Here is a 17,256-nt window from a genome sequence, read left to right as displayed (position 1 = left end):
GTCCTCCAGTTTCATCCATGTTATGAGATGGTTCACAGATTCATTGTTGTTCTTTCTCGTTGCATAGTACTCCATTGTGTGTATGTACCATAGTTTGTTTTGGGATAGGGAACATTTTGTTGTCGGAGTCTTTTTGATATCTCTGTTAGGAACAGTGTTTCTCAGACTTGAATGTTTGGCTTATTTAACTCAAGAAAAGGGGAACTTAATTTAAATAAGTAGGGCCTGAGATCATCTGCACTTGATGCTGCACTTGATGCTGATGCTGTAGAAAGGTAGTTGATGGTGTGTTATTTTTGTGGAGAAGACATTTTAAGTTGAAAGGTAGCGTATAGTTAAAAAAAACAACTGTGATATTAAAACTGTTAATAGAAGAAGTTTATTGTTTTAAATAAAATAACTGGAACCCTTATTTTCCTTACTAAAGGTTTATAGGTTTGCAGGAAATTACTAATTTTTCTTTAAAGTAGTTTTTTTTAATGCATGAGATAAAAATGGATTGGATTTGGAACTCCTTGGTTAGGAGATGTCAGTTTTTAAATGCAAGGGGTCACAGTTTAGTTTCATGTCATGAATTTTCTGGACACTTTTACTTCAGAAAGTTTAGAAATTTCCTTAAGAAAGTGGTACACTTTGGTGTTTGCTAAAGCTTTATATTGTTCCTTTGACATGAGAGTAATAGTTGGGAGAGGGAGGGGATAGAGAAATTTAAGAGCAGTGGGATGTACTTATACAAAAAAATTATAATGGTGTTTCTTCTTGCTAAGGCTAGGGTTAACATTAAACAGTTGGGCAGGATCTTCTACTGCTGTTATTTTTCCTGCATTATCTTGGTGATTCTTTTAGTATTTTGAACCATAAGGTGTTCTCTTTAAACAGCAACAAGAGATTTATTATTCTCAGTCTGATCAATTCATAATGCTTAGATTCGTGAAATAAACATCTAAAAAGGAAAAATTATAGAAACATGTCAGAACTTCGGAAAGAAATAATGAAAAAAAATTTAACAAGGTTTTATTTTCATTTCTCCCATATGTATGCCATATTCATTGAGTCAGTGAATCAAAGTTTCTACTATGTGTCAGGCACTAAATAGGAATGTGTAGTCTGAACAAAACGTGTTTGAGAAAAACATATGGGAGTTGACAGAACCTCTTTTCTATCTATTTGGGTGAGATCCCCAGTCATTTTGTAGTAAAAGGCTGCAGTCTGTTTGCTTGAGATGTCATGCTTTGCCCTTGGGGCAAAATTTTAAAGTTTTTGAAAGCCAGGTTTGTGTTTTTTTTTTTTTTTTTTTTTTTTTCAGTAGGCAGCTATTTTAAATATCATTATGGCTCCATGGTTGCCAGCTTTAGATAGGCTTGGGTTTGTAGTTATGCCAATGTGTGGTGCTTTCCTCTTCCCTTTCAGCCCTAAGTTACAGAAATCTAAGTCGTTTACAAGCTTTTTGTTACATGTATATGGACAAGCAGTTAATTACAAAAGGAAAGATGCTTAAACTAAAAGAAAGGAACTTAGCGTTTTCCATTTTTAAACTGGTTAGACCTAGAATCCAATTTCAAGAATAGTAGTAAAGTATCTTTTCCAGTTGCTCAGTAAGAACAGAGGCTTGTACTCTTAAGTCAGAGGACCTGCATTTGCATTTGCAGCTAGATTCTGCCACCCAGGAACTTTGTGATTGTGGCCAAGTTGTCTAACTACCCCTTTAAGCTGAAGTTTTCTTACCTGTAAATGAAAATAATTACCTATTTTATGAGCTTGTGAAGATACAGGGAGATTATTTATTTAAACCGTTTAAAATAGTTTTAGCTGTCTTTTTAAATAGGTTTAGCTGTCATTATATAGTGGGATATTGTATAAGCATGAACACTGATTGTTTTCTTTTGGCTTTCCGTTATTTTTGTAAAAGTATGTGTATTTTCTCCCTTCATATTCCTTCTTCTCTCTCAGGTGAGGGATAAAGGGACATATCATGATATACTTAAAATAGTAATAAACAGAGATGGGAGTGCCTCATTCCCTTTTAAATGCACGCACGCACGCACGCACGCACGCACTCACGCACTCACTTATAAAGTGCCAAAGTAGGCTTGAAATGGTTCTTATATGACCGATAAGCCAAACCTTCTCTGTCTGTTGAAGATTTCTGGCTTTCTTATGGAAATACATAGTTTGTCATTAAAATTTTAGGAGTAAATTGTAAATTAAATTTTAAATTTAAATTTGAAATAGGAGCAGTAATCCAAGGAGGAAATGATCAAGAAGAATGGAATTGAAGAGACAAAGCAATGGCAGCCTGAAGGGAATCACTAATTTATCTTAGTATATTTTATCCAATTGAAAAGCTTTGGATTCTGGAGTTCGTCAAACATTTTAAAGCCCAATATAGAAGTTAACACAGAATGAAATTTGAGATTGTAGTATTGTGATGAGGAATGATTTATAATTTTAAAAAAAAGACAGTAGAGTGGTACCTGGTGCATAGAAGGGACACGGTACATTTTTATTGAAAGAGAAATAGTAATTATATTGCGGATAATTTTTTCTTCTTGGAAAACTTTATTCAAGACCTCTTTTATACACTAAAACCTGTGAAAGCTAGAACCTATATAAAGTGGAAACGTGCCAGAGAAGAAAAACTCACATTTTCCACTAATAGCAGAAAATTTGTAAGACGTGGGAAAACAAAGCAGTCTCGACGAGTTCTGGCTTTCACAGGTTTCACTGTATATACATAGTCTCTGGGTGGTACAGATGGTTAATGCTTTAGGCTGCTGACTGAAATGTTGGAGGTTCGAGGCCAGAGTCCACCCAGAGACACCTCGGAAGAAAGGCCTGGTGACCTACTTTGAAAAACCAGCTATTGAAAACCTTGTGGAACACAGTTCTACTCTGACACACATGGGGTTGCCATGAGTTGGAATCGACTTGATAGCAACTGATAGTTTATACATAGGGCAATTAGGTCCCTGATTTTTCAGTCACAGGCATGTGTTTTTATTTGATTGAAGTTGGTGTGAGAAACAAAAAGTCTTAATTTTTGAACAGTGTCTTTGAAATGCAACACATTCTTCTTCTGAGGAAATTGAGGGGTCAAGAGAAAGTTAAGCATTGACTAGTACTTAAGGCCTATATGAAAACCAGACACATAATAATATATTCTAGTTTGAGTACTTGTGTTAATTTCTATATGTGATTTTTAAAAAAAAAAAACCTTGCTTGAATTCCTTTTAGATGAGAAAAAGAAGGAAAGGAAGAGAGCTAGAGGCATATCTCCAATTGTTTTTGATAGAAGTGGAAGCTCTGCATCAGAGTCATATGCAGGTATTCTCATTTTATTTGTTATCATATCACTGACTCGAGTGTAATCTGTAGAAGGTGTGTGAAGGCTGTAGTTTAGTGTGAACTTATTGATGTCCATTAGTATTGATTTTTGGCATGTTCAATGTAATAATTCTAGAGGAAACTAAGCTTTTTCTTATTTTAATCCTGTTCTGTTACTGCTTAAGTGGAATTTTCACTTTTTTTTTTCCTTGGAAGATGATGATTCAGTGACTAGTTTTCTGAGTGGGAAACTGTTCAAATATATATATATATAAAAAATCCAAACAACCCAAAAAGCAAAACACTCGTACACATTGAGAAGTATTTTATTGTGTGTGTGGGTGCGCCAGGAAGAATAATTTGTCTTGAATGAGAATTAATGTGACAAGACTGTAGAAATTTTGTCTTATCTCTATTAAAGCTCAATCTGAACAAATGTACTTTGGCTAAATACAGGTTCAGAAAAGAAGCATGAGAAATTATCATCTTCCGTTCGTGCTGTCCGAAAAGGTATCATTTAAATTTGAAATTGTTTTCATTGCATGCTGCATAAAGTCATTATTTTGCCTTATTGGTTCTCCATTAATGGTTGGTTTTAATGTAGTAATGTTCCGATATATTCCATTAAGGGGGGAGAAAAAGTAATAATGTAATCTTACATAGAGAGCTCCATGTCTGCTTCTAATTGTATATCTTTTAGAACAATAGACATTTCAGGATAATTCAGTTTTGGGACACTATGTATGATTGGTATATTTTTAAGTAGCATAATGGTCTATTATCAGCCGTTAAAGGAATCTAAAAAGAATTCTGTAAAACTTGTAGGCATTTTCTTAGTTAAATATGGATATGATATATCGGAACATCACTAGATTAGATTTACCTTCTTGCAAAGTGCTGGTGTCTTTTCTTAGCTCTGCATTTTTACATGTTGTGGCTTAGCTTTCCAGGTTGAATGGGTGATTGTGAGTTTTAAAATTTTATCTGGGTTGTGGAGGGCTATAGTTAGTATAGTTTGTACCCCTTTGTGTTGTAGTGGCCTGTGTTTAATCAATTTGGATTTCTTTTTTTCAGATCAAACCAGTAAACTCAAATATGTCCTTCAGGATGCAAGATTTTTCCTCATAAAGAGTAACAACCATGAGAATGTGTCTCTTGCCAAAGCTAAGGTATTAGCATCATTTCTGTTGAAATTAACTTAATCCTAAAATTTTTTAGTGGGAAGTTGGATTTAAGTATCTTGAATAGTATACAATACATAGCATAAGATACTGTAATTTTAATGAAAGCTGTGGAGATCAACAGCCAGGTTGCCATTTAGGATCTGGTTTTTGGCTGGTTAGGTAACCATTTAGTAGTAAATTGTTTGAGTTGTCTTTAAATCTTTTAAAGGTGATTTTAGAAGTCAAAACACTTGATATTGAAGATAATAAAGTTTAATTTTACACTGCATAAGATGTGTTTCTGTGTATTTTTGTATTTCTGTCTTTATTCAGTTTGTAATACGTTGTGTTAACATCTTTTTTAAAGTTTCTTTTGTTAACTGACTTTGTTTTATGTCAGTACTTCTTTTACACTTGAGAGCCTTTTTTAACCATCAGATGTTTCTTTTTTTAATTAAAAACAAGCAAAAGAACAAATTCATTATATCTTATCTGTCAAACTTGTTATCCACCTAAACATCTGTTCAGTTTTTGTTGACGTGTTTAGAAAGAAAAATTATCTAACAGACCTTATAATTAATGAATTTTGTTGGAGCCAACGAACTTTACTAATGACTTGCATTATATTTCCTGCCCTTTTTTGAAAAGAAATCATTCTTGTATAGAAAGATTATTTTATTTAGAAGAAAAGAAAAGAGTTGTCTTAAAGACCCACCCCAGACTTTTCAAAAAGAATATGCCTAGTTGCTGCAGGATATTGTATGTTACTAATTTTTCTGTTTATGTTTTAGATACATCTGTGTGTTACACTGACTAAATGTCTTTCTATTCTTGGTTTAAAATGAGTTTCTATACAGTTTCTGCTGATTCTTAGAAACTTAAAACTAATGTTAAACATTTTTCTTACATTTCTTTCAGTATTCATGCTCTGTTTTTCTGACTTAGGTCAAGGATTACCTATAAAGCTTTTGGACAATATACTAAATAGCTTATCTAAACCAAAACCAAACTTACTTTCGTCAAGTTGATTCTGACTCATAGCGACCCTATAGGACAGAATAGAACTGCCCCATAAGGTTTCCAAGGAGTGACTGGTGGATTTCAACTGCCAGCCATTTGGTTTGTAGCCGTAGCTGTTGAGTACTGCGCCACCAGGGCTCCAAGTAACCTATCTGGTGGTATCTTACTCTGTTCTTCAGCTGGAGTGGGGTTTAGGCAGAAGTAATTAAGCACTTAGTATGAATGAAAAGATCCTACTTTGAATGAACAGATTGGTTTAAATGAATTAGAGTTCTGCCTTACCTCCCCATTTCATCTGTTTTTGTCTTCCATGAATGAAAATTTCATTAAAATGCTTCAGAAATAATAACTGTTTCATCAGTACCTGAAGAGATAAAACAGAGACTTCTTCAAACTATTGATGCATAAAAATTTGAACTTAAATAGAAAAGCTGAGAAGTACTAGATTCTTGAAAAATTCTTCACTTTTGGATTTACAGATGCAACAATTTTTAATTACTTGATTAGGTACAGTTTTTCAGGAAGACAAATGTTGCACAGTTTGTGATTCACCTTTAAAGAGAAAGAATGTATTTACCACAGTCAGTGATTGTGATATCAAAATAATTTTAGGTGACTGGTTTTATTACATAGGATTCTGGCCCAGAAGATTCAACTTCATAATGTGTTTAGTAGTTGTTTCAATGATTTTGTTAGGACTGGTAATTTTCTCCATATTTCTCCTGAGCTTTTTATAAATTAATACAGCATTATTTTGACAGTTGATAAATAAGACATTATGGCTGATTTATACCAAACTCAGTAGCCTTAGTCTTTTGCAAATATAATTGGAAAATGTGTTTTGCAGTTAACTTCACTTTGTGGTCTTTACTTTTTTTGTATAGGGTGTATGGTCCACGCTACCTGTAAATGAGAAGAAATTAAACGCTGCATTCAGATCTGCAAGGAGTGTTATCTTAATATTTTCTGTAAGAGAGAGTGGAAAATTTCAGGGTAAGAATAAAAGTAATTTTAATATATAAAAACGTTAGTTATTTTGGCATCCGTATATTATGTTGTGATTTGATTCTCTTAGGGTTTGCAGGATTTTCTTCAGAATCACATCATGGAGGATCTCCTAATAATTTTGATGTATAAAAACATTATATTGGCATCTATATATATTATGTTGTGATTCGATTCTCTTAGGGTTTGCAAGACTTTCTTCAGAATCACATCATGGAGGATCTCCTATACACTGGGTGCTTCCAGCAGGAATGAATGCTAAAATGCTGGGAGGAGTCTTTAAAATTGACTGGATTTGCAGGTAAATCGTACACTTTAATATACAGAAGCCATGGGAAGGAGGGTTTGGATGTATATAGGTGGAATAGGGAGCCACCTTTTTTTATGAAGCAGGTGCTTAGTAAAAGAGAACAGAAGGCAAAGATAAATAGTAACTTGGGCCAGACTTAGGACTTAAACCCTTACCATAGGACAGTGAAGTAATGCAAAGACCTGGGCAATGATGGAGTGTTAATAGTTTGTTAGATTGATGGTTGATAGGGTAGCAAAAAGCTGTATGCTCTAAAATACTAAGTAAATTATGGTTTGTCTTGTAATATATGCAGAAGTAATTGTCCATGAACAGCATGGAAAGAGATGTTCAGTATAACAAATGAAAAAATTATGTTGGCATGCTAATGTTAGAGTAGTGAGATTGAAGGTGATACCTCCCCATTCTCTCATTGCTCCCAGGGTTTTTAAAAATAATTTCATGGTTACTTAGAAAATACGTAAAATTTAAAGATTTGGTGACAGCTTACAGGGAAAATGGTGAAGATTATTTTTTAGCAGGAAGATAGACGTATTTATTTGTTTTATTATTATTTTTGTAACTGATTATAGAGGCCAAAGGAGAGGTTTGTCAGCGTTAGGTTTTATAACTAAAAAACATTAGTAGTATCATTGGAAAATATTTGGAGGTAATAGTCCCTTGGGAACAGGAGAGAACATAATTATCCATTTTAAATTAGTTGCAGCAGTTCTTGTCTTTTTTTAATTTTAATGTGGTTAAAAAAAAAAAATGAAGTTTGCCATTTTTAAGTTAATTACCGTATTTTACACAAATAATGGGTGCCTTCTAAGTTTGTTTGCCACCTGGGCCCTCCCTCCATGAGAAAATAACCTGGCAGTTACTATCATCCTATCCATTTCCAAAAGTTTTACATCACCCCAAACAGAAACTTAGTACACCGTCAGCAATAACTCCCATTCCCTCTTCCCCCTAGTCCCTGGTAACTTGTAATAAACTTTTGTCACTGTGCATTTGCCTATTCTAGATATTTCCTACAAGTGGGATCATACGCTATTTGTCTTTTTGTGTCTGACTTGTTTCACGTAGCATAACGTATTTAGGGTTCATGTTGTAACATGTATCAGAATTTCATTTTCTCTTTGTGACTAAATAATACAACCTTGTTTTGAATGTTACTTGTTCTATTAATCCTCATTTTCATATTATTGATAAGAAAATTTGTTTCTCAATTTTAAAAGATGAGTTTATTCATAGATTATTCAGTCTTATTCCTCTTCATGTGCTTATTAGTCGTGTTTGAAGCGTGTATAGCACTTGTTGTATACTTGTTGTGTGTATAGCGCTAGTTTGAAGTGTGTATAGCAGTAGAAGAGGTAAAAACCCAGAGAGTCTATATTACTAACATTGGGTATAAAATTTGAGGTAGTAGAGTGCTTTTATTACTTTAAAGAAGGTTTTAAGTTATGTAGAACCTAGAAAGAATCTTTGTAAATCAAAACACTATTTTTTTAAATACTCGTAAGTCTTGTTCAAAAGTAATTTTATAATACTTAACAGTTCTAGAGGACGCGTAATATTTATTGAATTGGTATTTCCTTGAGTAAGTCACTTGAACTCTTGAGTTTGTTTTCTGTATAAAATGCAAACTTCTTTTTACTTTCAGAATTAAAGGGATTTAACTTTAATAACTAGAAATGCTTAGGTCTTTGTCATCAATAACAACAACCACTATAAATATGTATTTATTTTTCAGATATGTTAAGCATCCTTTGGATTTAATAATAACTAGACTTAAGCTTATTTAGGTGTCGTCCTTGGACCTCCTGCATCAGTAGTGATTATTAAAAATGCAGGTTCCTAAGACCCACCCCAAACTTGTTGAGTCTCAGATATTTTGTAGGCCCACTGAAGTTTGAGATTAGATTTATATTAGCAGATAGGAGAGGGACGCATGAAAACTCACTTATTTAAGTTGCCATCTGGAATTAGTAGTTCAGAGTAAGGCTGTAATCTATGAAATGTTATTCATCCAGAATTAAATTCACTGTTTTATACTTAACCCTTTCACTTCAGTGTCAAATTTCCCATTCCTCTTTCCTTACAGGCTCTCTCAATTGTTCCATAAACTTTAATACCCAAATCATTACTCAGAAAATAATAACCTTTGCAGTTTTATGTTTGTTAAATTTGCCCCGTTTGGTGAGCCACTTAAGTCAGACCCCATGGTCTGTAGGGCCCTTAGTAAGAGAGCCAGCCATCTGTAGGCTTCTCAACACATCTACTCAAAACATAATTGTTACGATGCCTGTTCTATAATTGAGATCCTGAAGACAGGATACAGTAAGGATGATGACCATAAATGAAAGACCTGCAATTTCTCTTAACTTACTCTAATTCCTAGGTGACTCCTCAGCCACAGTGGATACATACCTCTTGAATCTAGTTAGAGCCACTACCAGCAAACAACCTCAACCAGCTGGGCATGTACCTTTATTTTAGATCTTGAGTATTCCATTACTAAAATTTAAATTACTGTTTTTGTTGTTAGGTGCTGTTGAGTCCGTTCCAACTCATAGTGACCCTGTGCCCAACAGAATGAAACACTGCCCGGTCCAAATATTTAAATTAGTGATAATTTTATTCTGTAATATTTTTGATCTTCCTGTATTTTAGTGGCTATAGATTTTCATTTGTTATTTTCCTGTAACTTTTTTAACTGGCAAATCAGAGGAAAACTTTAAAAGTATTTTTTTTCTTTTTGTAGCACACTTTTAAAAAATTTTATTTATTTTGTTCTTGTTGGGAATATACACAGCAAAACATACACCAATTCAGCAGTTTCTATATGTACAATTCAGTGACGTTGATTACATTCTTCGAGCTGTGCAACCTTTCTCACCCTCCTTTTCTGAATTGTCCTCAACCATTAACATAAGCTCACTGCCCCCTGCATTTCCTGTCTAATCTTTCAAGTTGCTGTTGTCAGTTTCTTCCCATATAGATAGATACTGCAAGAGCACAGTGCTCAAGGCAGACATTCTTAACTAGTTAAGCTAAACTATGGTTTTAAGAAGACTTCAGAGGATGTTTTTGGTTTAAGGTTTAAAGATTATCTCAGGGCAGTAGTTTCAGGGATTCATCTAGCCTCCATGGCTCCAAAAGTTTAGAGTCCATTAGAATTTTAAATTCTGTTCTATATTTTCCCCCTTTTGATCAGTATTCTTCTATAGACTCTTTGATCAAAATGTTTCAGGCACCATCCAGTTATTCTGGTCTCAAGGCAAAGAAGGCAGTTGTTCATGGAGGCAGTTAGCCACACATTCTGTATCCTTCTTCTGTTCCTGACTCTCCTTCTTCCTCTTGCTCCAGGTGAAGAGACCAGTTGTGCCTTGAGTGGCTGCTTGCAAGCTTTTAAGATCCCTGGCACTACACAACAGACTAGGAGGTAGAACAGAAGGACTGAACATGTTATTAGGCCAATTCACTGGGGTGTGCCATGAAACCATGACCCTAAACCTCCAAACCAAGGTTAAAAAGTATTATACAAAACACAAAGAAATGTTAACTATGTTTCTGGATGTTCTAAGCTTTTGGTATAGATTTATTCTAGCTTTTCATAGGATACTAGTTACCTAATGATAGTCTTTTTATCTCTGACACCTGGAAAGGGAAAAATATATATATACTCTTTTGAATCACTCTTGATGTGAAGTAAGATGTGTATGAGACAAAGAATACAAGCTTTTTGGCAATACCTAGTGGACATTTCCATCACTCACTATTTCCTTCCTCCATATATGTGTCTCACCACCACCACCACAAAGTATTCTGCCTTGTTAATTTACCTTTAGACATAATTCTGTGTCAGATTTTTTTCTGAGATTTTAAAAAATTATGTAAAGTCTGAGCATTTAATAGTCACCTTAAAATAAAGTTAGAAAAAACGGATATGTAGTTTATCCACTGGACTGAGTTACTTGATTGTGTTTTCCCTTCTCCATTGTGCCTTTGCTCAAGCCCTTCTGTTTGCTTCAAACAAAACCCTGCCTTACCTCTCAGTATATGGCTTCACCTGAGTCACTTTTCTTTCAGGCTTATCCCATATACTACTTCTAAAAAGCATTTTGTGATTATTTCTCTTTCTTTCAAAATAGATACCACCCTCTGCTACCCATAAAAAAAAAGTCTCTATTCTGTTTATATTACGAACTCTGATAAAATTGCGTATGCCTGTTCTCTGATGGTGTGGAAGAAAGAGTGGGGATGCAAGCTACTTGCATATTCAAATCTGTATGTCCTTTTAGCCAGCAGTTTCATTTGTATAGTAGGTACAATAAATATTTAAAGCCAGTTATTAATTTATTTAATTTGGCATTAAATGCTGGTTTTATACATAGATAAAATCCTTTTGAATGCTGTTAATTTCTGATTATTCCTTGGCAGTCAACAAATACTTATCTTTGTCCTCTTTGTTTTGATACAGAACTGTAAAGGTGTAGATTGTCTTTTTTAAGTTTGGTGAGACCATTTTGCACTATTCCTCTAATTTTAAGTAATGAAACTGAGTCAGAGTGTTTAAATTATATAGATTCTGCCCTGTAGTAAGGGCATTAAGTAGTAAATGAGGGCATAATTAGTACACACACATATATAAATTTGTATTGTATAACTCAAGAGCCATCCCATAGGTGGTGGAGAATATTGCTTTATTGAATGTAGGGGAGGACACTTGAATCTGAGAAAACAACTCTGAACTAAGGATAGGAAACCCTTCTATTTTCATTTGTTATTAACAGGTTAAGGTTCAGCTTCTTTCTAAAAATAGTTACTACAGTGTTTTGAGTACACTGAAGCAAGGCTTATGCTTAACATTTTACATAAGTCATTCCATTTACAAACTAAAAACAACTAGGAAATGGCTGGTGATATTCTTGTTTATAAAATGAGGAAACTCAGGCTCAAAGAAGTTGAGAGAGAGCTAGCAAACTGATTTAAAACCCAGAACTGTCATGTTTTCAAAGCCTGTGCTCTTAAGTGCTGTATTATATATAGTTTTTTCTTTTCTTTTTTTTTTTTTTTGAGAATACGATGGAGACTGTGGTAAGAGCTCTTCTCCGAAGGCATTGTCTCTAAAGGGAATATGCTCTACCAGTCTAAGTGATTCTTTACATTTTAGTTTCATTTAAGTCATAATTAACACAGGTAGCCATTCCCGAAGTAGTATAAGGTCCTTACAAGATTCTGCAAAGGAATGTAAGTGATACTACTTTGTATTTAGGCGTGAATTACCCTTCACTAAGTCGGCTCATCTCACCAATCCTTGGAATGAACATAAGCCAGTAAAGATCGGACGTGATGGACAGGTTTGTCATTTTAATTGCTCCTTTAAGAAACACATTTAATTGACCCATGTAGCGATATTTATTGAAGGATATTTTAAAACCATTTCTGAAAGAATTTATATGAAAGATTAAGGGAAGATACTCATTTGTAGCTCGTTTTTACTGTGATTATAGCAGATTAATAAGATCTTCATTAATGTTGAAATACAGGTAGCTTTGTATGGTAGTTTCTTTAATACAATTGAAGGGAAAATTTTTAAGAGCATTGGTCTGCTTTTAAGTGGTTTTTTATTGTATTGTCCCTTTTAACAGATTTAGCACCTTGTATGATATTTAGAAATACCATTTAACATCTTTGAGGTTTTCTGAATAGAAGGAAGCTTTATGAAAAGAAGGTTAAGTTTTTATATTCAGATTTTCAAGTCTACAAATAATGAATTGATTTAAAATAAACCCAAATCTTTGTCTTCTGTAGTTCCCACACATGATTCTGAACTAGAAGTAATACTGTTTTCATTGCTCATAATTGAAAATGTTGGTAACTGAAAAGAAAAGCTAATTTTAAAAAGCCCACCATGGATTAATGTATTTCAGCATATTTAGCAGTTCATAAGTATTAAAATTGTTGACACTAACATAATTGTTATTAGTAAATAAGTATCAGTTAATATAATTTATATTTCTGTTCTTCATGAATTAAGATACTGATTCTTACAAATTGTATGCCACGTAAAAGTATTTTCATGGAGATTTACGTATGTATTTTTCTACCATTATATTAAAATGGATAACTTTGTCTTGGTATTTTTGTATTTTGAACAAAGAAATATTCCTTTGCAGAATGTGATTGTCACAGCCAGAGTTTTAAGCAACTGTGTTTGTGAATCTAACTTTGGAGATTCCATACTTTCAAATTTTACCCTTTGTATAAATACATGAAACACTTTTGAAAGATTTTACAAATCTGAAAGATTTATAAAGGGAATCCCATTTGATCATCATTCTTGGGAAGGAAGCCTGTAGTCAGTGTTTAGTTTTATACATCAGGAAAGTGCAAGTCTATCGAAAGGTTCTTTTATTGTCAGCTTGTAAATTGCTACTTTCACATTCCAGGAAATTGAACTTGAATGTGGAACCCAGCTTTGTCTTCTATTTCCCCCGGATGAAAGTATTGACTTGTATCAGGTCATTCATAAAATGCGTCACAAGAGAAGAATGCATTCTCAGCCCCGATCAAGAGGACGTCCATCCCGTCGAGAACCAGTCCGGGATGTGGGAAGGTTAGAAACGTTCTTTGGACTGATAATAGGCACATGTATCAGAATAACATGATGGAGGAATGTGATTCGTCAAAAGTTTGTCCTGCGGTAAAGAAGAAAGAGAAAATCCTCAAATCAAGCTGCATGGACTAGTTTGTGGCTTCATTGAGGATTTCACATGGTCACCTTGGTCTCTGTCATTTTTCAAGAGGAAAATGGGGATCTTTCCTTATGCAGAAAAAAGTATTTTCTAAAGAGTGATAGTCAATGTAGATTAGATAATATTTTGATAATACAATTGAAATGAGGTAGGCATTTGTTACTGAGAACAGGCTAGAAAGGAAGAGGAGGAAGTCTTTATTTGCAAAAATTGTTAATATTTTGTAAAAAGCCTTTTCTTTCAGGTGTGTCTCTGGATAATCCTTATCAGATATGGGACCTTTATAAAGGATCACTAATATTTTTACAGAAGATGACGCCTCATTTAGAGGATAAAATATCTTAAGTTATTTTGATATTCAAGAGGAGCATTGTTGGGACTGTTTCAGATTTTACCACCGTGATGTGTTAACCCCATTGCCAAATATTCTCTAACATGTACCCACTGAATTCACACATCTTGCTGAGCTTCTGAAAACAATAGGTTCTTTCCAAAGGGAATCAAGTGGCCCTGGGAGACCCGGCAACAAACCAAAAAGAAGGGCTGTTGCTGTGTCTGTTTACAACTTTTCCAGATGCTGGCAGTACCTGTGGACTTAAAAGTGTTTATTAGAGGATCGCCATTGTTATTGATCACTACTTTATGAACTAAACAGCATTTTCCAGGAAAAGGGGGTTTAACTTGTTACAGAATTGGAGAAGTCTTTGCAAAGGACTGATTTAAGCCCTTCTACCCAACACCTTCCCCTGTATAGATTTGCATACAGCTAAATCTAAAATATTCTGCTAAAGACTGTTGGAAGTGTGGTTGATGGGATGAAACCTTTGGTTAAGTTTCCTTTTGGTGGAAACATCCTGTGGTAGGTACAGATAATCCAACAAGAGCCCCCATTTCTTTGAGCTTAAAAAGGACGATGTGGAGTAGGTAGGAGGAAACCTGGCAGAGCCCCTTTATTTTTGGCCTAAAAGGACTGAGCACCAAGATGTCTTTTGAAGTTTTAAGCTAAGAGGTTTCCAGTGCAATACAGTATATACAAATGAAGTTTTTACCTCAGTTTTGCAATGGACTGCAAACTATACTTATTACACCACTACACCTTCTCTCAAGCCTGCCAGGGCCTCCATTTATGTATGTGGCTTACAGCTTAAAGTCAGTAGTTGGACTACTATATGAACTGTTACTATCATGTTTTATACCGGTCGTAAATGCACTACCCAAACTACAAGAAAGCGGTATGTTTATTTTTTAAACCAGCTTTTAATTTTCTTAGTCTTACTTATTGTAGATGCAACTGCTTTTATTCTGTTGGGGGGCTTGGTGTTATTTCAGTTAACTTTACAGGTTGACTAAATAAAACAGTTGAACTTGTATTATTAAAAACAGTATTTAGAAAACTAGCTGAAAACCTAGTGATGTCAGGTTATTTTAAAGTTTTTATTTGACACTAAAGGTAAAAAGATATATTTAGTACTGAAAAACTTGGATTTTTATAAGTTTTGTTTAGCTCTTTACTAAATGCTAAGTAAAATGAAGTGTATTTAATGATGTCTTAAAACAACTGTTGAGATTTTTGGAAGACAGTAAAGAGCAGCCCTCTGCAGACAGTAAAATTTCACGTTCTAAAGCATATGCTTTGAACTAGTTTTATGAACTATGAAGACTGACCCTGTTACTTGCCAATTTTTAAAAGCCAATTTTACTTTCAGTGACTGTCTTTGGAAAAAAAATTCCTTAGTTCCTAAATGTTACTAACTGTAGAAATTAGTTTTTCAGAATATAAAGATTTTGAAAAATTTCGTGTAAATTTGCTTTTAATAAGTATCAGATTTTCTGTATGATTATGTGAAAATTTTGTGCAAGCAGAAGAAAATTTTTAAGACTTTCTTAATTTTGTTTAGATTTATCAAGTTTTAAATATATAGGATTTAGTTACTTACTGTATAATGATGGTAGGGTTTTTTTTCTTTTTCACCTGAACGGAGACATTATATTGGGAAATGTTTTGTTAAACTGGATATTTAGTTTGAAGGTGACTCGTTTACTTATGTTTAGAATACTAAAATGTGATTTACATGTTTTGAGCAGGTTGCTGTTCTACGCATCTCATAGCATGAGACTGTAGAGTAATACTACTTCAAGCAATATATTTAAGGTTTGGTGTGTAGTAATTTGGAGGAATTAAAATCTAGGAATTTTAAGATTATGTGCTCACCAAAAATTAAGACTTTTTAAAGGAAATGATGAGCTATTCTTTGTACGTGTTTCTGTCAAAAACTCTTGCTTTGTTGTTTGTTCTCCCAGCTGTTTTTAGTTTAATTTCTAATGTGTCTAATTTGTGTAGGCGTCGACCAGAAGATTATGATATTCATAACAGCAGAAAGAAACCAAGGATTGACTATCCCCCTGAGTTTCACCAGAGACCAGGTTAATATTTTATAATCCTGCAGATATTTGACTTAAAATTATTTTTTAAAAATACATACACTTCTGTCATATTCGTAAACTTCCTAGAAGTGAGAAACTTTCAGACATGAGTACTTAAACCTTAGGGAATCTCATTAGTAGTTCCTCCCTGCTCTGTTATGGTTGTCTGGCTTATTCCAGTATAACTCATTATCATAATTTATTATTTGAAATAGCTAATTTATAAGTATTGCAAAGGTGGAAACTTAAACCTGCACATAGATTTAAAAATTAAATGAAGTTCGAGAAAGCTAACGACCTCATTATACTCCTGTGCCTTTTATTCCCTGTGGCATTTAGTAATTCATGTGGCATATAGCTTTAATAGGAAACTGAAATTATGCCATATGATTTTAACTAAAAATTTTAACTTCATGTTTTTTGAGAGGTATTTGGTTTGTAATCTAAAGGCAACTTTTCAAATAGCCTATGCCTCACTGGCAAACTATATCTAAGAAAAGACGTATTTAAAACAGTCAGTGGTACACTTTAAAAACTTACACAATTTGGAAATTAGTGAGTGTTAGCAGCACTAATTAAACAAGTGACTTAATAAACCTCATTCTTTCTCAAACTGGGAGGCTATTTTAGAAAGTGAAATTAGTTTTTCCCTAGAAATATGGCTGCTCACATGTTTTTACATTTTAATTTGCTGAGTCCTGACTATAAGAAGGGGAGAAAAAAATGCATTTATCTTCATTTTTACAATTTTGATTCCCTCCTCAAATTTTGCATTTTTAAAAACTATGGTTGTCTTAGCAAGTCCTGTATGTACATACTCAAGGTGGAAGATAAACATTTTGTTTTAAGAGTCCTGTTACAGTGTCTTTTAAGTAGCTTCTCTGCCCTTATCCTTATCCCCTGTGGTTCAGAATGAGGAAATTTTCTATGTAGGCAGATTAGGGGTATGAACTTAGAAGATCCATACTAAAGCCTCTCTACCAGTTTGTAATTCTGTGGTATGAAGTTATTTAGGTACTTCCTAGATTGTCGTGTAAACTCAGAAGAAAATTTGAAAATGGAATAATAGCATCACTTAAAGTACATATTTCATGGAAAGAATTGAATTGAGTGGTAAGGAAGGTTTAATTATAATGCCATCATAAAAAATTATGTATTCGATATACTAAAATGCTTGCTGTTTGAACAGGGTATTTAAAGGATCCACGATACCAGGAAGTAGACAGGTAAGTTGGGTTCACTCATGCTTGGTTTTAAATTACATTCA

General features: G+C 33.8%; 1 protein-coding gene across 4 annotated transcripts in view; it reads left to right on the top strand.

The window, feature by feature from the left end:
- Positions 1 to 17,256, top strand: part of YTHDC1 (YTH N6-methyladenosine RNA binding protein C1) — a 46,866-nt gene that overhangs the window by 15,333 nt on the left and 14,277 nt on the right. For 2 of the 4 annotated variants that reach the window (XM_004383339.3, XM_023737792.1), the window contains exons 5-13: positions 3,235 to 3,324; positions 3,781 to 3,834; positions 4,399 to 4,493; positions 6,392 to 6,500; positions 6,696 to 6,813; positions 12,083 to 12,167; positions 13,260 to 13,426; positions 15,907 to 15,989; positions 17,179 to 17,215. In XM_004383339.3, coding sequence (XP_004383396.1) covers positions 3,235 to 3,324; positions 3,781 to 3,834; positions 4,399 to 4,493; positions 6,392 to 6,500; positions 6,696 to 6,813; positions 12,083 to 12,167; positions 13,260 to 13,426; positions 15,907 to 15,989; positions 17,179 to 17,215 — 838 coding nt within the window. The remainder of the gene's footprint in view (positions 1 to 3,234; positions 3,325 to 3,780; positions 3,835 to 4,398; positions 4,494 to 6,391; positions 6,501 to 6,695; positions 6,814 to 12,082; positions 12,168 to 13,259; positions 13,427 to 15,906; positions 15,990 to 17,178; positions 17,216 to 17,256) is intronic. The other 2 variants (XM_004383340.3, XM_023737793.1) reach the window with 1 other exon arrangement.

The sequence above is a fragment of the Trichechus manatus genome, unplaced genomic scaffold (genome assembly GCF_000243295.1).
Source record: "Trichechus manatus latirostris isolate Lorelei unplaced genomic scaffold, TriManLat1.0 scaffold00108, whole genome shotgun sequence".
In the NCBI taxonomy this organism is placed as follows: domain Eukaryota; kingdom Metazoa; phylum Chordata; class Mammalia; order Sirenia; family Trichechidae; genus Trichechus; species Trichechus manatus.
This window is presented reverse-complemented; position numbering and strand designations above follow the sequence as displayed.